The 23510-nt window shown below is 38.8% G+C and overlaps 2 protein-coding genes across 3 annotated transcripts; one reads left to right on the top strand and one right to left on the bottom strand.

Annotated features, from left to right (window-relative positions):
* Positions 1 to 531: 531 nt before the first annotated feature.
* On the bottom strand, positions 532 to 15661 carry cux1b (cut-like homeobox 1b). Of its 2 annotated transcripts, none has more exons than XM_067364896.1 (23): positions 15384 to 15661; positions 13761 to 13871; positions 12774 to 12821; positions 12599 to 12677; positions 12038 to 12175; positions 10909 to 11032; positions 10145 to 10221; positions 9977 to 10043; positions 9646 to 9694; positions 9419 to 9511; positions 7966 to 8154; positions 7538 to 7596; positions 6454 to 6502; positions 6290 to 6386; positions 5778 to 5905; positions 4200 to 4263; positions 3905 to 4017; positions 3709 to 3825; positions 3191 to 3274; positions 3051 to 3107; positions 1333 to 1413; positions 1156 to 1220; positions 532 to 1042 (listed from the first exon to the last, which is right to left on the bottom strand). In XM_067364896.1, the coding sequence occupies exons 1-23, from the start codon at positions 15435 to 15437 to the stop codon at positions 991 to 993; spliced, it is 1995 nt and encodes a 664-aa protein (XP_067220997.1). In that variant the 5' UTR covers positions 15438 to 15661; the 3' UTR covers positions 532 to 990. The 2 variants fall into 2 exon arrangements, with proteins under 2 accessions (XP_067220997.1, XP_067220996.1); XM_067364895.1 differs by having other exon boundaries at positions 533 to 1042; positions 7966 to 8157.
* Positions 15662 to 16071: 410 nt separating this feature from the next.
* Positions 16072 to 22949, top strand: srprb (SRP receptor subunit beta). Its single transcript, XM_067365282.1, has 7 exons — positions 16072 to 16252; positions 18107 to 18201; positions 18284 to 18361; positions 18462 to 18544; positions 19130 to 19266; positions 20639 to 20693; positions 21831 to 22949. Exons 1-7 carry the CDS (start codon positions 16111 to 16113, stop codon positions 22039 to 22041), a joined length of 801 nt encoding a protein of 266 aa, XP_067221383.1. The 5' UTR covers positions 16072 to 16110; the 3' UTR covers positions 22042 to 22949.
* The last annotated feature ends 561 nt before the right edge of the window (positions 22950 to 23510 follow it).

Genomic DNA, 23510 nt, shown 5'->3' with positions numbered 1-23510 from the left:
GAAGTTGCTCTTTCATGATTATGATCATCTGATGGTGATGTTGCTTCACTTCATGTATATCTAAAGCTGCTCCACGGATGTTCCTCCGAATCAGAGCAGAACATCTGGAAATATCTGCAGATCTGGACCTGCTAATAACTGCTTCATGTAAACTACTGTTCTAAAGTTCTGGGGTCAACTGCAGGGTTTTTCCTTTTTTTAATGAACGAAATTAATAATTTTACACATTAAATGTGACAGTAAAGACATTTATATTGTTACTAAATGCTGTTCTTTTGAACTTTCTATTCATCAAAATCATTTATCATAGATTCCACAAAAATATTAAGCAGCAAAACAGTTTTTAACATTGATAATAACAAGAACCGTTAATAATAACCAAGTAATAATAATTGAGCAGCAAATCATCATATCAGAATGATTTCTGAAGGATCATGTGACACTGAAGACTGGAGTAATGATGCTGAAAATTCAGCTTTGATCACAGGAATAAATTACACTTTACTATATATTCACATAGAAAACAGCTGATTTACACTGTATTTTACTGGGTTTTACTGTATCATTGATCAAATCAAGCAGGAGACATCTTTCAGAAGTTTATTAAAATCTGAATCTCATAATAAACAACCACACATTCATTCCCTGAAAGCTTTAATTTAATTGGAAGAGATGGTATCTAAAGTCTCATTACCTGAAGATCTAAAATGAAGGGATACAGATGATTTGAAGTATTTTCATCATCTGTCACCAGATTAAATGAACCATTAGCACTGATGTTAGTCAAGGCGTTAGAATCATGTGCAAGAGCGATGCTACAGACTGATTGTTTAACAGAGAAAGTGACCTGTGATAAAGCAACACCATCAAACCTCCTGTCAATGTAATAATGTTTAATCCGGTATATTCCCAATCTACCCTGGTCCCAATAGTTCAATGAAAATCTACATGTCATAAATGTGAAGAGCGCTCTCTAGTGGACAGAAGCAGCTACTGCCACGTCTCTCCGTTCTCATGGAAGCGGTGCAGGTGGTCCGAGTACCTGCGGGAGGAAGCAGGGAGAGTGTGGATCAGAGACACATGCATCAAACACACACAGAGCCTCAGAATCACAGGCTCGTTACATCAAATCCCACACTGGCTGAAAACACTCACTTCTTCGCACAAAACGCAGCACAGTCCCGGCCGATGCTCTCGCTCCAGGCGGCTTTATACAGCACCTGATCACACACACACACACACACACACACACACACACACACACATATAAGACTTCAGAAGAGCTCAACATGAGCAGTAATGGACAGTTAAACAGAGGGTCACGTGACGCACCAGGAAGACGAGGCAGTGCAGCAGCAGCGTGTAGAAGAACGCCACAGTTCTGGCCGTCTTATTGGACAGGATCACACGACCCTGAAACAAACACCCGACATCAGCACAGCTTCAGCACAGCAGGGGAAACGACCGAACATCAGATTCTGAACTGTCATCTTCAGCTCTCAGTGTTTTAATAGAATAATTACAATAGGAATATTTATGGCTGTCATAATTTCTATGCTTTTAAAAGGTTAAAACACCTTTTCTTTTGATAGTTGCTCATTTTTTCTTTCCTATGAACCCTTTTCAGTCGGTGATGATGTGTTTCCTCCGGTATCAAAACACACTGTAAAGCCTAATGATCAAAATAATTAATTGGTTTGAGTAGGACAAACTTAAATTTAATAAATTAGATCAGTTAATGAACTTTTATGAGTATTTAGCACTTTCTTTCTCTTTTGTATTCACAGAACTGATATATTTTAAGTAAACTGAACTTTTCGCTTTATTTTTTTTTAGTTTTATGAACTCATTTCATCTTATTTTAGACAAACTTAAGTTTAACTGAAAGTGGGCTGGGACTTTCTATTTCCCAGCATGCTTCACCCATGACACCTGAAAAGGACTTTGCAGACTGAGTGTAATTGTCATGTGCGTTTTTTGTATTTGTCATCCTAGAAATTCGTCACGCACAGAAACCTTGCACACTGAGACTGATGCGTATTAATTAAATCTGTCGGGAAAAATCCTCAAAACAATACGGAGTAATGGAGTCTTCAAGCAGTGAGGATGATTTTATTCTCCTCTCTCTTCTTAAAAAGAGAAAAAGAAAGAGGAAATATTGGGTCCATCCAGTCCTGAGATTGCGTAGAGAGGAAGGAGAGTTCAACCTCATCAAGGAGCTGCGGGATTATCCCGAGCGATTCAGAGTTTACTTCAGGATGACAGTGGCTCAGTTTGATGCTTTGCTAGCGATACTGGAGACACATTATTAAAAAGAAGACCACCAACATACATATATATATATTTCGGGGTTTCGGGGGCAGTGTGTAAACATGATTGACACAACGTGTTTTTTAACGTGTGAGAATTTCGGACTCAGTGTGCAAAGACTTTTAAAGCTAAAATTAAGTGTTAGATAATTTTTTTGTGTAAGATTAATGTTAAGTGGGAGATAATGTTTTGTTATGCTAATTTCAAAGAGTTTCTGTTAATGTGGGTTTTTGGATAGTCATGGTGACAGTGGTGCATGAGCTTGTTTGTGTTAAACGCTTTATATTGCTGCACTCATTCAGCAAATGCTATACCTTGCTATTGTTAACATGTTAGCAAATGATTAAGTTAGCATTTTCTGAATTAGCTTGTTTTAGCTAGCTAGGTTTACACTAATAAACATCTTTACATTGAGGTAACATGATAATTTTAATTTAAATGTGTGAATTAGTTTACTCAAATATTTCACGGTGACTAATGCTCCTCTTTTTATAAACTATAAATCTACATAAATTATTCTCAATTCATAAACTATTTTCTTTACAAATTTAGAAAGATGTATGTTGTGTTTTCAGATGCAGGTTATAAGCGACTGAAACTGGCAGCGCTTGCAGAGATGATTGAGATGTGTGTGTGGAGCAGCACTGACTCTGAGACACTGAAAACACACCGGATCATGAGCCGCTCGAGTGTAGAAGATTCACGTGTGTGTGTGTGTGTGAGAGACGCTGGATACACACCAGACTGAGCGTGGCTTTGTCCCACGGGCTGAGGCTCTGATATCTCCTTTGACGCTCCTAAAGGAGTAAATCACATTAAAAATATCAAACCTGAATCAACAAAAACAAACAAACACTTCAAAAACTGTTCACGTTCTCACCTTTTTGCTGAAGGAAGCGAAGGGATCGAGTCTCTCCTCATACTGAGACGAGTAACGCATCACTGTATCATCACTGTCTCCAGCCTAACACACACACACACACACACACACACAATATTGACTGTTTTTGCCAATGAAAATATTCCTAAACTAAACCATAGCTGAACCATTGTGCATCTCTGTGGTGTTTCCCTGTTTTTGAATGAATCGGTTGAGTCAATGATTCAATGATCCATTCATAAACAGTCACTTGCTTCTTTCCCGAATGAATCAGTCGTTTGAAGGAATCGGTTGAATGAATGATTCAACGACTCTCTAACAGTGACTGGCCGCCACCAGTTGTTATTACAGTGTAACTGCATTCATGCCACCTTTGAGCTGTAATTACACAGCCTGTAAAGATAGGCCTACCTAAATGCCACTTCAGACGCAGCTTCTGTGCCACTTCTGCAGCGCAAAGATGGATTTTGTTAATTCAGATTTCATTTGATTAACAGCCCTATAGTGTCGGGACTTACTTTGGTAGGGTAGCTCTGCAGGAACTTGATCTTCTCGTACAGCTTGATGTTGTCGGCCCGCAGACTGTCCAGCTCGCTCTGAAGAGCCTGTAAGGTCTGCTGTAGGGAGCTGTTCGCCTGACGCACAACAACAACAACGGTCAGCCTCTTCCTCTGAGCGACAGGAGCCAGTTAAAGTCACGTGATGTGTACTCACGGCCTCCAGCTCCTGGTTACGCAGGCGAAATCTCTCTCTCTGACTGGAGATGATGGACAGCAGAGAGTCCATCTGACCCTGAGGAAGATCCGCATGAGGAGAGCCGCCCGCACCTCAACACACACACACACACACACACAACATCTGAATGAACATCTCATGATCTGCTCCGCCGACAGTCACATTACATCATTTAACAGACGCTTTATACAAAGGGACTTATCAATGAGGAGAACAACAGAAGCAGTTAAACCATCAAGTCAAGTAACAGTCTGTATCATGTGTCCATGTTTACCTGAGAACAGAGCTGTGGCCTCTTTAATGGGATCAGGGACGATCACTGCGCTGCTGTCTGCACCCTAGACCACAAAAGCAACAATCCATCGCTTTCACAAATGATTACCATGTGACACGCGTCAAGACACTTTTATACTTGTGTGTAAACCTGTCATGTGGATGAGTTTAGCTGCCAGTTCAGATTTAACAGCTGAGCACCCGTCATATCTGTGAGCTTTTCTTCTTCCTCTGCCTCTCTAAACCTCTAACACAACAACAGATGACCAAGAATCATCCTGAGTGTGTAAGACCGGCGTGGTGCAGCGTCAAAAGACAGACCAAAATCGCTATTATAACTTACTACTGGCTCTGCAGTGCTCAACAACATTCCCAGAAAACACCTGCTCGCCGATCAAGACTTCAACAGGAACTTGGCAACAGTTAAAGGCAGTGGCTATTTGTACTAAGTAATAGATAGATCGCGATAGATGTTATATATACCATGTAAAAGTATCAGTTCTTTGCAATAAGAGTAAATAGTAATTAGTTGCTATCTATTGCTTTGTATCTGAAGGGCTGCACTGAACCCAGCAGCCAGCACAGCACATTCTCCATCCTGTCTGAAATTACCATTACTGAAGACATTGAATTTCCCACATCTTTTTTAAAACTTGAGTGGCCCAACCAGACATTGGTGGGTGGAGCTAGTGTAAAGAGTATTTGCAACAAGGGACGCTATTAGCACTTAGTGTAAATAGACACTCCGACAATTAAATTAACACAAAACGTATTATATGAACTATATTAACACACTCAACCGGTCAGAAGTTTAGGGTCTGTAAGATTTTTCTGAAGGAAGTCTCTTCTGCTCACCAAGGCTGCATTTATTTGATAAAAATAAATGTAACAATTGTGAAATATTATTACAATGTAAAATAACTGTTTTCAATGTAAACATATTGAAAGTGTAATTTATTCCTGTGATCAAAGCATCATCATCCTCCTCATTCTAATATGATGATTTGATGCTCAAGAAACATTTACTATTATTATCAATGATGTGCTGCTCCATGTGGAAACACTGATCAATTTTTTTCCCCTCAGGATTTGTGACATTTTCTTCACTATCACATATGATCAGTTTAATGCATCCCTGCTCATTAAAAGTATAAAAATAAAAAAATCTTTCTGACCCCAAACTTTTGAACAGTAGTGTATATACCATTTCCACATTTACTGTCATAGATCGTTTTATTCACCAGTATTTTTTAGGGCTGTGAAAAATATTGTTAATTTCTGCATCTAATATAGACTGTTTAGCATGTCATAAATAATCCAACATGTACTTCCTGAGCATACACTAACGTTTTTTCCCTACTTCCTGTGGCTGGCATTAAATACTCATGAAAATCACACATCTGTCCAGGTAACGCCACCTCCTGCTGAAGTGTGTTTAGTTAGTGTTTTAGTATTTTAATTCAAGTGAACAGACAGCTGTTGTGTATGTAAAGCTTGAATGTAATGTGTGGATAAAAGCGTCTGGAACAGATATCGTGTCTAATTGATCTGTGATCAATCTGGTGTGCTGCTGACTGACCTCAGCGTCGGGCCGGGACATCGTCTGGATGGTGCTGAGATCCTGCTCCAGTTTGAGGATGAGATCTTTCTGATCAGCACTGGTCTTCACTGCAGCAGAGAACTCCATCTGTAGAGACGCATACCGGCCTACACACACACACACACACACGCCTATTAGTCAAGAAGATCAACCTTCACAAGACTTTAACCTTTGAATATTTAGTTTTCAAAACTTCTGGTCCATCTTCAGTTCTCCCATATCATCAGCCAATACCATTGTCTAACCTTTTCAATGAACTGAATGAACTATTAACCCTAACAGTTTGAACGCTTCAGTCTTGTACAGCACATTGAATTTTCCATGCATAAAAACGTATTTACGATTTAGGCCTATTAAATGCTATACATGATGGCTTTTATATAATGCTGAACGGCTATAACTACTAGTTTTATACTCGGTATATTCCGGTATTTGCTCTGAAAACAGTGTGTTCCAAGCTGGCTGCGAGTGAGGTGTGTTTCCAGACTCACCGCTCAGCTCAGTGTTAGCGATGCGCAGAGACGCGTTCTCAGACTGCAGGCCGCGGTTCTTCTCCAGCAGCAACACCTCCAGCGGCTTACAGGAATCCTGGGACAGACCATCACGTCAACACCTTCAACAACACACTGAAAACACACCAAAGACTGCTGCTTACCTGCGCTGTGGCGCTGTCACACGGCCCAAACTCCATCGACTTCAGGATGCTGTCAATAACAATCAGAGCCAATCAGTGAGAGGCGTCCAGGAACCAATCAGATCTGGTCTTTCTGACAGACTTACTTCAGATTAAATACTTGAACATAATGTTCATGTAAATTATATCCAGTGATCAAAGCTGAATTTTCATTTTCAAGCATCATTACTCCAGTCTTCAGTGTCACATGATCCTTCAGAAATCATTCTGATGATTTATTATCAATGTTGGAAACAGTTGTGCTGCTTAATATTATTTTATAACCTGTGAGAACAGAATTTATTCAAAATATAAAATCTTTTCTAATAATTAATATCTGTACTATCACTTTTTTAAATGAATTTAAAACATCTTTGCTGAATAAAAGAAAAGAAAAAAGAAAGAAAATTACTGATCCCAAAAATGTAAACGGTAGTGTATAATGTTACAAAAGATTTCTATTTTAAATAAATGCTGATATTTTTAACTTTTTATTCATCAAAGAATCCTGAAAAAAGTATCACAGGTTATAAAAAAATATTTAGCAGTATAAATATTAAACTGTTTTCAACATTGATAATAAATCAGCATATTAGAATGATTTCTGAAGGATCATGTGACACTGAAGACTGGAGTAATGATGCTGAAAATTCAGCTTTGATCACAGGAATAAATTATATTTTACTATATATTCACATAAAAAACAGCTGTTTTAAATTTCACAATCTAACTATTTTACTGTGTTTTTGATCAAATAAATTCAGGCTTGAGCAAAAGAGACTTCTTTCAAAACATTAAAAATAGTGATGTGTCCGATCTTGACTGGTACTGTATATATAGTGACAAAACATGATGCCATTTTTGTAGTTTTTGTAGCGAGTCCTAATGAGACGCTGAAAACACCACATGACACACTGCTCCACCGACCAACAGTTGTGCAGATATTTCTTTAATTGTGGTTTACCCTTAAAAAACCGGAGCAGATAAACTGATTAAAATTGCCAATAATGTTTGGTGTGGTCAAGTGTGAGTTCTTCAAAGGCCGTCAGGAGCGATGGACTCTCACCTCAGCTCTTTCTTCACCTCCTCATAGTCTGCCTGCGTCTGCAGCTTCTCCTCCAGTTTCTGAAAGAATGAACAGATCGTGATGAAGAGAAAAGTACAGCACTGGAGTTCAATCACACACACGGCCGCTGAAGTGAACGATCAGACCATCTGACGCACAGCGGCTCGCCAATAAGTGACGTCCAGGAGTTTATCCGGAAACAACAGCAACATTTCTGACACATTTTTAATTGTTCTTGTTGATCATGATCTGTGTTAGCCCAGCATGACCTCTGGAAACCCCTGCCTTAAACTGATCCATGCAGAACTGGTCACATGTCTTCATATGTCTTCAGAATTTGAATTTGTAACGCAGCTTACAGTGACACTTCTGTGTGTGTGTGAATGTCAGGAACGGTGTATAGTGAGTGTTTGAGTGTGTCTGTGCACCTGGAGCGCAGCAGTCTTGTCCTGGAGCTGCTGCTGCAGTCGGCTGCTGTGTGTGTCGGATCTCTCTCGGAGCGAGGACAGGCTGGCCTGCAGTCTCTGAACATCCTCCACCAGCTGCAGCATCTCACGCTCCTTCGCACTGAGCTCCGCCTCCAGACTGGAGCGCGGCACCAGCTCCGCACACTCGTCCTGCTGAACACACACACACTCAATATTTTCTTTCCGTAGTATTTCTAACTTGAATACTATCGTTAGTGTAAATTAACCGTTTATTTGTTCTACTGTAATTAATAATCCCACTCCTATTGTTTATAATTAGCTTGTTTTTCTTATTTTTAATCGACTGTCTTCAATAAGCTTGAGAAAGTTTTACTTGTATTAGTTAGGCGAGTATGAGTTCAGGGTTAATGCACATTTTTTAAAGTAAAATGGCTTTTAAAGACCTTTTAAAGAAATAAAAATGAATACTGTACATTAGGGGTGTGCAACATTAAAAATATATTTAAAAAGTCAGTTCAAAGTTTTGTTAATAACAATAATTAGATGTTATTTTGCGGAGTGTTATTGCATTGATCTCCATTTTTACCTACATAAGGACATATTTTTCTAAACTTATTAGATGTATGCATCACCTTTATGTCAAAGTCTAACATTCATCTGTAATAATAACACAGCATAGAGCTGTTATTACCAATAAAAGGAAATAATATCAACATCTTCGCAGTGCAGAGGTGACACAGAAGCGGCGTCTGAAGTGGCATTAATATATTTACATTTACAAGTACATAAATAATACTATGAGTTTGTTTTAAAATTCGGTATTTAAAAATGAAATTATTTCTAATTTTATTATTTTAAATAAAAGGTGTTTTAAATATGAAACTAAAACCGCCAGTAGGTGGCGGCATGTCACTGCTTAAAGGGATAGTTCACCCAAAAATGAAAATCCCATGATTTACTCACCCTGAAGCCATCCTAGGTGTATATGACTATCTTCTTTCAGTCAAACACAATCAGTCATATTAATAAATATCCTGGCTCTTCCGAGCTTTATAATGGGAGTGAACAGGGGACGAGGTTTTAAAGCCAAAAAAGCTCATCCATCCATCATAAAAATAATCCATACGACTCCAGAGGGTTAATAAAGGCCTTCTGAAGAGAAGTGATGCGTTTTTGTAAGAAAATTATTGGCGTTTTGTTTTGCTCTATCCTCTGTGCTTCTGCTTTCGTCGTTACATCATGCATCGGGTCACTTTTTATGCATGGATTACCTTTATGATGCACTTTTTTGGGCTTCAAAATCTTGCACCCCATTCGCTGCCATTATAAAGCTAGGCAGGATATTTTTTAATATAACTCTGATTGTGTTCGTCTGATAAGATAGTCATAAGTAAATCATGGGCTATCCCTCTAATGTCAAGGAAGCGTGTTGAGGAGAGGTGTATTGTGGTACCGTGTATGTCGTCGTGTCCATGCGTGTCGGCGCCTGTGCTGATCGGAGCTGCTCTCTCAGAGCTTCAGCTTCCCTCTCAGCAGCGTCTGCTCTCTGCAGGAAAACACCATCAGCTGAGTTAACAACTCCACCAGCTGCTCTCAGAGACGAATGTATGAATCATCTTCAATATAAACACGCATCACCAGAACGAGGAAAAACATGCATGTCTGTCACAACGGCTGTACCTGATTGGCTCGCTCCAGATCCGTCATCACCATGTCAATCTCATCAGCTCTGAGAGACGAACACAACCAGCATTACCTCTCTAGTAACACACACATGCAGACGTGCTTTAATGTTTTAATGTAGCACATGCTCTGAAAACATCTGCTAATATATGACGAGGATCTGATTCCTCTGTGAACAGTGTCTCCGAACAGCTGATCTTCACACAGGACAGGAAACAACATTAACAGAGCAGCCAGACTGTGTTTAGAATAAATAAACTGGAGATTTGCATGTCACTGAGTAATAAATGAGCATGAATGATGATTTAACACACAGACACACACTTACTTTGCAGTCGACTCTTCGTCATATTTGGCCTTCAGATCAAAAAGCTCCGTCTGAGTTCGCTCAAGTGCTGCAGAGACGCACAACAACATCATATTATGATCTATATAATATATAATATTATTAATCACCAGCGCGCTCACACACAGAGACACTGAGTGACTGCGGTACCTGTCTGCAGGCTTTGGGCTTTGACTTCAGCTTCCTGTAGTTTAGACACCAGAGACTCATGTGACTCCTGGAACTTCCTGTTAGAACACAACCAGAGTTTAGGCAGGTACTTTTTATATGATAAGAAGACATTACCTACGACTGAAACACATTTACTGAATAAATTCCTCGATGTGCAACAATAAACGTTGCCTCATCAGAGGCTGTGATTGGATAACTGGACTAACCAGTGGACCAATCGCATTGCAGCATCTCAAATGTTGGTTTGGTGGTTCTGAAAGTCTTTCATCAGAATGATTTGGTTTAATTCACATGATTGTGTTCCCAAACACCAGCATCCGAACACAAGAGAGCATGACAGTGTTTATTGTGTTTCGTCTGACGCTCTGAGACCAACTCATTTATGATGGAGGAATAAAGAGACACTACTGATATTTTGCACCAATTTCTAAGGAAGTGACGATTTTGTTCTCTTGAACACATGGGATGGAAACGCTGCTTTATTCAGTGTTTTATGTCATATTTTGTGCACAAGTTAAATTCACAACTTTGGATGGAAACACAGCTAATGAGAGGAAGTTTTGACTGAGTTTGATCAGAGCAAGAGTTAAATATTTAAATAAAGTCTTTAATAAGTAGTTCATGTTGTGGACAAACTGCTGAGTGGCAGGACAGGAGTGTTTGACTGCTCTGATGTCAGTAAAGCGATGTGTGATGTACAGACCGCCTCACACTTGATCAGATGGAGCATGATGGGAACTGACCTCTCTTTCTCTGTGTAGTCTTTATGAATCTGTTGCTGTTTCTCCAGGGCCAGATTCTCCGCCTGGTTCCTCACGCTCTGCTCATATTCCCTGATCTTCTCCTTCAGTGTTTTAATGGTGACCTCTGCAAACACACGGCAAATATTAACCGCACTATTCAAGCTCTCAAACCTGTATTTAATGCATTTTTAATTTTAGGAAGAGAAACCAAAAGATTATGAATTATATTAGTTGGCTTTATTTGTTTAGTAAATGTTTCCTTTAGATATTTTTATTCTTAAAATCACAATAAAATAATATTCTAAATGATTTATTGGTTTTAAATTCATGTTCCTCGTAATCTTGAATCAGAATATCTTCCCCTCCCTCTTGCAGCATCTCTTCTCTTCTCTGATGATGAGGGCGGGGCAACCTGTCACTCACACGAGATCCACCAATAGCAAACCACAACCATTCAATCATCCAATCAATTCCCCACAGACAAAATCAAGCCCCGCCCTATATTTGTTCTTGTTCGAGAAGCAGCTTCGCTCTGATAAACGTCACAATAGGGAAGAAATGACCAGGGAAACTTCCGTTTCATGACGAGTTTAAAATTTCTGGGCATTTCCGGTGAACTGTTTGAGTCACATCAGCTCAAAACCATCAACGGTTGACTTTAATGCTGTATTTATATTTTTATATTTATATTTTTTACACACTTGCCTAATTTGCCAATAAACCAGTTTTATTGATTGCAATAAAGATGAAGCTATTGGGAACGTTTTAATAAGAAACATGGTGTCTGTAATTGACACACACACGCAACATTTCTTTGAGATGACCATGAAAAAGAAAAAAAAGTTGAGATGACCAAAAAAGATAAAAAAAGATATTAATTACAGCTATAACCATCAGATGGTGGCAGAGGACCATTTATTTGTGCATATATTAGCCATTTCCTACAAAAGTTTTTCACTCAGTTTCGCTTTTGAATAAATATTAAACACTATAAAATCACTAGGTTTTTAAAATACATTTTGTCAAGGTGAAGTATGAAGTACTCACAAAATCTCATGAAAAACAATAACTTCTCTTGCGAATGAATGAGAAAAGAGACAGAAAGCGAGCACCGTGCTCTGTGTCTCACCTTGGTTCTTGACCTCAGCAAACTCTTTGTTGTATTCCTCGAGCGTCTCGCGCAGCTTCTGGTTCTCCGTGTCTATGTCATGCATCCGCTGAACCTTCTGATGCAGCTGCTGCGACAACTCCAACACCGGCACCGGATCTACACACGTGACAGAGAGATAATACAGGAGTTTATGTTGAATTACATGCCAGATACAATTTATTGTGTAACTAAAATACTTATGATGACCAGAAAAAGAAAGATTTAATCCATAACATGGGCCTTCTACTTATATAAACATACCTGAAATACACAAGGACTCTTATTTTGAAATGTATATGCTTTCCTGTCACCGGCTGCTCATTCAGACAGATAAAACATGCACTCTAACAGCCATTCACATCATATTACAATACAACATAAACAGCGTACACACAGTACATACCCTCATAATCATCAACAGCAGATAATAATCATCTGCTCCGCATAAACATACGATACTCACTGATTCTGAATATCTTTATTATTACTACCTGCTATTATTACAATATGAAGAGAAATATTTGTTTTAATCAGACATACCCGGCACATCAATCAGCCGTTTGTAGACGTTCAGAAAGGCCGTCTCCGACTCTTTACTCCTCTTACTCAACGCATCGATCTAAAAGAAACAAAGATGAGAAAATATCATCCACACAGACCGACAGCACCGCATGCACATGCATACAGGCTTGTTTCATGGTTCAGAAGCGCTCACCTCGGCCTGGAAGCTCTTCAGCAGCGGAGACACCAGCTTCCTCAGATCCTGCATCAGATACACATGAAGAGCACAAAGACTGGGATTTAGTCAGGAAGAAGAAGCTTCAGAACCAAAACACTTCAATAAGAAGCACACACAAACACAAAACACTCATGTTTGCTTTTACACCCCACAGATAACCCAAGATGTCCATCTTCCTGTTGGCTGAGCACTAAGCCTGTCACGACAATACATGGATGTTATTTCAATCCCTTCGCTGACCTCTAAATTACCGATTGTCTAATGCCTTGAACATGGGCTGGCATATGCAAATATTGGGGGCGTACATATTAATGATCCTGACTGTTACGTAACAGTCGGTGTTAGGTTGAGATTCGCCTGTTCTTCAGAGGTCTTTTAAACAAATGAGATTTATATAAGAAGGAGGAAATTTCCATGTCATTTCCATGTACTGAACTCTTGTTATTCAACTATGCCGAGGTAAATTAAATTTTTCATTCTATATCTTTAAATAATTTCACAAAGCTAAAGTCTGAAAAAAAAATTTCTTCAAATGTTAAAAAGTATACAATCTAGATATTTCAATTTCAAATAAATGTGCTGCATTTTGTCTGATAAATAATAAAAAGACACTTTCTCATTTAAATCTCATTTTGTTAAAAAAATCTTGAGAGAATCGTATGGTGAAACCAGTATCATGAATCGAATCGAGTCGTGAGTTGAGTGAATCGTTACATCTCTACATTCTGGTGATCAAAGATGAGTTTTAAGGGACAAAATGATTGACTACAAGAGGTCTTTGAGTGACTATATTCTGATTATAACCTAACTGCTTGATCAGCAGATTGCACTGATCCTAGTTGTTGACTAAATGGGAAAAGGAAAGGTTTGTGAATAATCCTTTAATTTAGCCTCTGCCAGCATCATGGCCTAATGAAAGAGGGCTCGCGACAGACACCTGAATGAATGAATCAGATCGCAAACCTCTGGCGTGTTCTTCTTGAACTCGCGGCTCTGCTCGATGAGTTTTTTCCTGGACTGCTCGCTGTCATCCTGTCGGCTGGCCAGGAGTGTGGCGGTGCCGTCCAGCTCTCTCTAAAACACACACAGAGCCAGTCAACACAGCGCTTCACAATCACATCACATCAGCTGATGCTCTCACATTTACTGTGTACAACAGACGCTTGCATTTCACTGTTTTTATTCATTCTGTGGAACACTGAATCTGTTTTTGTGCAAGTGAGATGAGTAAATCATGCTCACATTAAAGAGTTAGTTCTCCCAAAAATTTAAATTTCTGTTTTAATAACTGTCCCTCATGTCGTTCCACACCCATAAGACCTTTGTTCATCTTCAGAACACAAATTAAGATATTTTTGTTGAAATCCGATGGCTCAGTGAGGCCTTGATAGGGAGCAATGACATTTCCTCTCTCAAGATCCATTAATGTACTAAAAACATATTTAAATCAGTTCATGTGAGTACAGTGGTTCAATATTAATATTATAAAGCCACGAGAATATTTTAGGTGCGGCAAAAAAACGAAATAACGACTTATATAGTGAGGGCCGATTTCAAAACACTGCTTCAGGAAGCTTCGGAGCGTTGTGAATCTTTTGTGTTGAATCATGATTCGGATCGCGTGTCAAACCACCAAACTGCTGAAATCACGTGACTTTGGCACTCCAAACCGCTGATTCGACGCGCTGATTCATAACGCTCCAAAGCTTCCCGAAGCAGTGTTTTGAAATCGTCCATCACTATAGAAGTCGTTATTTTGTTTTTTTGGCGCACCAAAAATATTCTCGTCGTTTTATAATATTAATATTGAACCACTGTACTCACATGAACTGATTTAAATATGTTTTTAGTACATTAATGGATCTTGAGAGAGGAAATGTCATTGCTGGCTATCCATCAGATTTCAACAAAAATATCTTAATTTGTGTTCTGAAGATGAACGGAGGTCTTACGGGTGTGGAACGACATGAGTAATTAATGACATTATTTTCATTTTTGGGTGAAGTAACCCTTTAAGTCTAAAAGAACTACAATAACATCAGGTTCACACACAGCTGTCAGTCAATAAATGGAAAACAAAGTAACTTGTGTTACTTTACTAGTTACTGAAAAAGTAACTTATAGTAACTCAAGTTACTTGTACTGCGTTACCCCAACACTGCATACAGCTCTAAAACACACAACTGCCTGTGATTTTCATACCATATCCATATATAATCCAATCACAATTTGAATAAAAAGGTTATTTAATCATTCTAAGAGGAACAACTGCCTTCACACGTCAAAGTTTTAGGAGTGAAACTGCATTTAAATATGACAAAATTATAGTTAGTCTCTTTCAGCTCAGAAGAACTATTGGTTATTAATCTGGTAAATTATTGAGATCTGACATCTTTAAACCAGATGACTCGTACTGTAAAAACAATGTCCAGCATTAAAGGAAGGTTGATTTGAGTTTATGTTTCTGTAAGTGACACTTTTGAGGATGTTTACACCCGAGCCGATGATCGATGATCAGTGACCGATCAGTCGGTCCAGCAGCCGGACACACATGAACACATGAACATGAGACAGAGATCCACTGACCTGCAGCTGCTGCAAGTCGAAGCGCCTCCAGTACTGACACATCGACGCCGCCATCTTCAGCTCTCACAACAACAACACGACACGACGGCAGAAGCGGCTGTTTCTCCCGGACACGCGCGGCTCGTGCGCGGCTCTGTCAGCAAGCGGCGCTCGGAGGATCCGCTTCTCCACAGAGTCACATTCAAATCTCACAGCGTTTGTGTATTTATAAAATCATGTACTCACATTGAAATCAAACACACGAAAGAGTCGGTGCCAGACAGGCAAATGAAAACACATAAATTAAATGACTGAAAGGAACCATCAATTAATAATTTCAAACACTGTGATTGGCTCATCCCGGTCAGCGCTCAGAAAAGTAACATTTGTCACGTCACACTAACAATAATAATAATAACAACGACAGTTTAATAGACACTAAATTACAATAACACATGAGGCAATACAATATAGAAATCATCATTTAACTGTTGAAATGACAAATTATTATGACACATTTCATGCTAAAACTTCTTTGGTCAGCTGATGAACGAACCTACTATGGTAAAGGATCAGCTCATTAATATTAACTAATATACGCAACACACCGGGCCAGTCATGGCAGCGCATATTTATTAATATTCATGAGGAAAGCCGTCGCCATAGTAGAAAGCGCTATTTCGCTAAAGTTAGTACACGTGTCATTCACTTCCGCTGTCTTGTGTTCGCTTCCCATGTGCAGACAGACATGGACGAGAAGATTCATCTAGATTTAGAGGATTTCTCCTCGGAGCCGTTTCTGGAGACTTTCATTAAGGAGATCCAGAAGGAAGAGGCGGTTTTCCTCATCGGGATATTTGTGGCTTTATTGCTCGTGATTCTCACTGTCGGTAAGCAGCAGCAGGGCTTTATATGGCCTCAGTGAAAGGAGAAATCTAAATCTAAACATTATTATTAGTAGTAGAACTAGTATTACTCGTATCTATTCTTTTTGCACAAGCACATTAGATGTTTTACAAAATTATTGAATTTAAGATGCTTTTATCTCAGTGTGGGATTACATGAGAGTCAGAAGCTTTTGAGACTAAACCTAAATTCACATCAGAACTTTGGCAACTTCGCCAGCATGCTTGAAACAACCCATCTGCAAAAAAGCTGTGTTTATGAAAACACACCAAAACAGGCAGTTTGTTAAGATGATCCTGTGGAAGGTGATGCTACTGCTAGTGCAGTGATGATGATGATGATGATGATGATGTCAGTGGGCGGGTCAGTGCTGATGATGCTTTCTTTTTATTAAAGGTGCAGTAAGCAATTACTGAGAAACACTGTTAATATTTTAAAATCAGCAAAACAAACACGCCCCCCAACCAAAAAGATCACACCCCTGTCTCAATAGCTCCACCCCCAATTTCATTGGCTGCGTTCCTAGCTGCCTCGCTGCCCTATCAGGCAATGACTTGTAAGGCAGTGTTTGTGCATGAAGGCACCTCATGAAACTGATTTCAGACAGACTTCTGAAGGATACATCTGCTGCCTTCAAAAATCGATCAGATGAAGGTATCTCAGGAGACAGGAAGTGAAGCTGACTTTGGATTCGGACGTGCCTTGATGCCTTCCTACCTTGAAATGTGTCCTCCGAAGGCAGCATTTTCCAGTTTTTGGACGCAAATTGTAATGCCCTTCACTCACTAACTTCCCTCCATCTCGTGGACTGGGATGTGCGTCATTGCTTATGTTGCATGAGTGCCCACTACTGGCAGAACTCGTACATAAGGTTTATATGAGACCTGAGATCACTTGGAATTCACTATGGAGCTGATTTATTATTTAAACCCCCTTTTTACTTATGAGTTTGTTTAATTCACCATTCTATATGCATATGTTGTTAGAGAAAATGTATAAAATCCTATAAGTGTATGAGCGGTTGGAGAAAAATAAAATTACACAATCAAAAAAGAGATAAATAGTATAAACTTTGACTGTGAACATAAGGTAGCTACAAGTATTATGCGAGTGAATCTCAGCGTAATATATTATACACTATAATGCGCATGATTCTCAAAATATTTAATATATCATACACTTAAGCGCGATCTGCTGTGACATCACAATCAAGTTGAATTGTGGGATATAGAGCTGCTTGAAGTTTTCGTCAGAGTAGACTCGCTCCCTCGGTCAAAATTGAGGGGATGAGGGTCTGTCGAAGTGGAACGCACTTCAAAATGGCGGCAGGGATTCCCAGAGGGGAAGTGCTTAGGGAAGTTTGCGAGTGCGTGTCTAAAAGTGGATTGGAGCGCAGCCATCAGGTGTGTTCGACATTCGAACAAGCCTATAAACACGCTATGCAACACATGGTGCCACACCCTCCTGAGTGGACACGCCCCTTACTGCTGATTGGCTCCAAGTTTGTTTTGTTTCTCAGAAATCACTTTAAGTGCCAGTCACTTTACAAACAATGAACATCACAATAGTAATTTCCAACATATAGTATAAAAACAAATATAGACTTCCAGAGCTGATGATGCTGTCAGTCAGTAAGCAGGTAACGGTGGATGACGTAAGCGTTGATCCTGATGTATTCATCTCTATGAAGGTATAAAAACCAGCTGACAAGTTGTTTTGGTGGCTTGGTTTGAAAAGAGTTCGTTTTTAGACCTCTGGTACCTGATGACACGGTTCAGAGAACTTCACATCCACAATCCAGGCTGCTTCCATGTTATTACTTTCCTCTGACATTTCAGTTTTCTTTGGGAATTTTTGGGGCTCCAGTAAGGCGAGGAATGCCGTGCTGCTGCTGGGACTGTGTGACTCCGGGAAAACTCTCCTGTTCTCTCGAGTGAGTAACACCGGCTCCGTTTTCATCAAAGGATTGTATACTTTCTTACTCTTCCACAACACAAACATCAGTGTTTCTCCAGTTGTTACTAGGGAAGTTTGTCAGAACTCAGACGTCCATCACGGAGAGCAGCGCCACATACAAGAGCAAGAGTGACCGAGTAAGTGAAGATGTAATATGTATTTGATGTCATTAAATGGGCACTGAAGCTGAAATAAGACTGAACGTTCAGTGGGTTAACAGTGTTTTTGATATTGCAGGGCAGCAGTTGGACTGTAATTGATGTTCCTGGTCATGAAAGTTTAAGAGTTCAGATTGTGGAGAAGTACAAGGCCGTGGCTCGGTGAGTGATGAAGATGAGGGTGTTAAAGGGACCGTTCACCCAAAAATGAAAATGATCCCTTGATCTTCTTTCAGACGAACACACATAGAGTTATATTAATAAATATCCTGACTCTTCCAAGCTTTATAATAGTAGTGAATGGGGGTTGAGATTTTGAAGCCCCAAAAAGCACATCCATCATAAAAATAATCCATATGGCTCCAGAGGGTTAATATAGACCTTCTATAGCAAAGTGATGCATTTTGTAAGACAAATATCCATATTTATTACTTTATAAACTATAATAACTGGCTTCCGGCAGACGAAATAGATCAAAAGAGTAAATTCTGACGTGATGTTTTCAGGAGAGTTTGGGTAAACTATGCCTTTAAGGCCTGTTCACACCCAAAGAAACTTTTGAAGCAATGCGGGAACATTCACATGATGACAGTCCAGCTTTTATCTATATTGAAAACAGTCAGCGTTTGGTCATGTTTCTGTTTGTCTCTCCTGTAAGACGGTGGACGAGAGACTGCAGATGTCTTCACACCCTCCCTGTTCTGGCACTTCATGTAAGGGATAATCCATGTTCATGTTGTGTTGCAGAGCCGTAGTGTTTGTGGTGGACAGCAGCGTCTTCCAGAAGGACGTCAGAGATGTGGCCGAGTTTCTCTACTCCATCCTCACGGACAGCATCGTGGCTAAAAACGCCCCAACGCTCATGGTCGCCTGCAACAAACAAGGTGATTGTAATAAATGGTGATTGAATAAACACACACCAAAGAGAAAACACAGAATATGGCTCTGATTTTAGAAAGACACATGCTTGTTTCATATCTTCAGATAGTGGTGTTCAGCGATCAGAATTACTAACGATTAAAGAAAAAACTATATTTTCTTTAATAAATATTTGCATAGTGATCCATTAAAATGGATTTCAGTATTCAAAAATATATGAATAGAGTAGATTTCAGGGGCCCGTTTTAGAAAGGAGGTTAAGTTCAAATTCTGAGTATGTTAACCCTGAAATGAGGGAAACTCTGGGTTTCTGTTTCTGAATGGGAGGTTTGTCAAACCTGAGAAAGCAGGGTAAGTCAAGCCCGTTTCTGAAAGAGAGGTAACTTCTACTCAGAGTCAGTTACCATGGTAACTTACTCTGTGAACCTAACCTGGTCGGGAGCAGGTTTTCTTCTGTAAACCCAGAGTTTCCTTCGATCTCCTCCCCCTTTTTAAAGTGCAAGTGATGTTTAAATAGTTCACTCATTCATTCACACTGCAAAAATGCTTTTCGTACTGAGTATTTTTCATCCTATTTCAAGTACAAATATCTAAAAATTCTTAAATCAAGATGGATTTTTTTATATAAGAAAATAATATAAGATATTTAGTCTTGTTTTCTGGAGGAATCTAAATTAAGTGCATTTTACTTAAGTAAAATTATCAATATCTGCCAGTGTGGCAATAAAAATAAACTTAATGCAAACGGAAAGTGTCGGAGTCTCTACCCAATTGAAAAAAGTGCAGTAAAATACACTTTATTTTAGTACTCTTCCATAATGTACTTAAAGTGCTCTTTTACATGCACTTATTTTTTTAATATACTAAAAGCTCTTCTTTAGTACTTCTTAAGATCATCTTAAGAACATCTAAGTGTACTCAACTGTGCTATTCTGAGACACCATGAATTTGATCTAAAGTGTGCTTTTAATATACTAATATTTCTGTATTTACAAAAAAAAAAAAAATTTAGTTACCACTTGTAGTACACTTGAACCCACCTTTGATATTATAACAGTGATGAGAATTAAACTTGCATTGACTCAGAGTATGCGGATGTAATTTTGTCACGTGCTGTTGCCATGGTGAATCGTAATATCGGAGCTCCATTGATGATGGCTTTTCATAGTCGTGGTGCACGCGCTTAACTCAGTCAACCTACTCAGTCGACTGATCTAACTCCATTCAGCTGTTCTGAAACTGAAAACTCAGTTTCCCATCTCAGAGTAAGTCAACTCAGAGTTCAAGTTTAAACTCCGAGTTGGTTGAACCTCCTTATTGAAACAGGCCCCAGATGTCTGGAGTACATGTTTATCTTTTTCTCTTATTTTTCTGCAGATGTCTCTATGGCAAAATCAGCCAAATTAATTCAGCAGCAGTTGGAGAAGGAGTTGTGAGTATTCACTTGTTTCTGGCTCTGTTATAATAGTGTTAAATGTTAGGGTGCCTAAAGGCATAACCCAAAAGTGCTTCCCACAGGATTGAAATATACTTGGGGAATAATCCTCCAGTACCCACAGCACAAAAATGGTCTACTATGTGACAAACAACAAATAATGTGTGTTTTTCAACAGTATTTTTGTTTATTGAAATTAATTTTAATTACATAACATACTATTATAGTTATTTATATATTAATATGCATTATTATGCATTGTAAATTATGCAAAATTACAGCGTTTAAATGGTTCTCCTTTTCCTATGTTCTCCTTGCTGTCATATAGTGTCTCTCTCAGTGAATGAGACAGATTTTACTAGTAAAATTTATAAAATGAATAATATATGCATCAAATAATATTTTTAGTCTTTTCTTCATGTGGGGGAGACTACATTAATTTACTATGAATTAAATGGAAATCAAATTAAATAAAATTTGTGTAAGCAAAATACCAATAATGCCCAAAAGAAGAAGAAAAAAAACTTGGCTTATAAACAAGCCTGAAATACACCGGGACTCTCATTTTGAAGTGTCTATTCTTACAACCGTCAAAAACATTTTATATAAAGGCCATAAAGTAGACATTGTCATAATTCATCAACTTGAGTTCATTAGCAATCGCCTGGCATAAATCTGCGCTTTTCATTGATTGAGAATGACTTTGAAGCAGTCTGCGCGAGAGATACGGTGGATTTTCACTCTCGCGCACACATAACGAGCAGGTACGAAACATGTAAGCGAGGGGAGATTCTCCACTAGTTAATCGATCATGGATTGTTTCATTATCTTGGGCAGATACAAAAGTATGAGAGGAGAAAAATTATAAAAGCATAAATGTGTCTCCAAATATACCTGGGCAGCCCGCCCAAGTAAAGTCTGTGTGTGGGAAGCACTGTGATCCCATGATTTACTCATACTCAAGCTATCCTAGGTGTATATGACTATCTTCTTTCAGGCAAACACAATAAGAGTTGTATTAAAAAATTCTGGCTCTTTATAATGGCAGTGAATGGGGCTCAAGATATCGCTGTGAAACAGTTGATGTCAGATGTGTTTCTGTTCATGTCCTGATTGATTGTCTGCTCTCCACAGGAACACTCTGAGATTGACCCGATCCGCGGCGCTCTCCGCTCAGGACGGGCCCGTCGGGGGCTCGGTGTATCTAGGTAAGAGAGGCAAAGACTTCGAGTTCTCCCAGCTGCCGGGTCGCGTGGAGTTCATCGAGTGCAGTGCCCGAGGAAGCAAAGGTGAAGATGGAGACGCTGACATCGACGCTCTGGAGAAGAGCCTGGCCAGACTCTGAAGATCTCAAACTCGATTATCATGAACTTGTGATGTGGAGCAGACTTTTGTCCTTTATTATTGTACCAGTGCAGCGGTGTACATCATGTCCAAACAGATACAGCACATTGTGTTCGAGCAGAATCAATGTATAATGCATGATACATGCTTTTCCTTGTCTTAGTGTTTTCAGTTTTCACTCCAGGGCTCTTCTAGAACCGGTCGAGATTTTACGTTTTATTCAGCTGAGCTGTATTTTGATTTGCTAGAGGCAAGTGAGGCTGTGAATGATATTAAAGATGGCTTACGACTACTTGTTTTCATGCTGCTGCTCCAAAGGCTTCAGTTTCGAGAATGTTTTGGATGGTGATCTCTCAGTTTAGTGTTATTAAACATTTTTAGGTGAATCTAGTTTTAAGGGAAAGGGCATCTAATGTGCATTCTAAAAGATTCTTGATGATGTATTTAGAATACATAATATTGACTCATCACTTTACTTAAACAGGTTGAAATGTAATCTTTATCATTTTATACAACTTGTATCGAGGATGTTGCCATATAGACATTGAAGTTTTAAAAAACCGTTGCTACCTAAACATGTAGTTGTATTCTAATATTAGAATTCTGCTTTTTAAAGAATAATTTAAAGAGTATTGACCTCCTTCTCAACCTGTTGCATCACATGAGGTTATGATGCAGCATGATTCTGAAAATTAAAAATTGCAATTTTTTATTAAACAGATGCAATTATCCCACGATTCTGAATAGACAACTAAACAAAATGCCATAATTTACTGGAGGCTCTGACAAAATGTTAGTTGCTGCAGTCAATTAAAAAATATTTAATTCAAATGATTTTATTTTTCGATGACTTCACATGCTATATTGTATGAATCAGTACTTTTAAACAAATCTCTTGAAATAAATTATTCAATGACAAGTATATTATTTTATCAGTCACTTGTCGCCACCTAGTGGCATAATGATGAAATGGATTCATCTTTATTTGTAGAGAAGTTTTTTTTAAAAGGTGATTTACTCTATTTTTATCACTATCATCAGTGTTTATATCCAAATGTACACTTTTATCCAAGTACTTATTTTATCAATTTAATTATTATAACAGAAATAATGATAGTCTACTGTTGAAAAGACCTAAACATGGCAACTGCTCTCTGTGGTTTAGCGGCATCTGAATGTTCACACTTCAGCACACATTTACATATTCATCTAAACGTCACTCTCAGCAGTGTGGATGACGTCGGGATGTTTGCTAACAGTGTATCACTGCTCACTTATTTTGAACTTTTCTTTACTCTTAAGGGAAGAACATAAAAGAACTTTGCCGTAAGTATATCAGGGCCTTTACAGTGAACACTGAACCAGACTATGTGAAGGTTGAGCAAGCAATCTCATTGGCTGCAGGATCAGCTTGTGCCATGCCGTAATGATGTGATCAAAGAACTTGTATTGAAAAGAAGAGAAAGCCAG

The sequence above is a fragment of the Chanodichthys erythropterus genome, chromosome 17 (genome assembly GCF_024489055.1).
Source record: "Chanodichthys erythropterus isolate Z2021 chromosome 17, ASM2448905v1, whole genome shotgun sequence".
In the NCBI taxonomy this organism is placed as follows: Eukaryota; Metazoa; Chordata; class Actinopteri; order Cypriniformes; family Xenocyprididae; genus Chanodichthys; species Chanodichthys erythropterus.
This window is presented reverse-complemented; position numbering and strand designations above follow the sequence as displayed.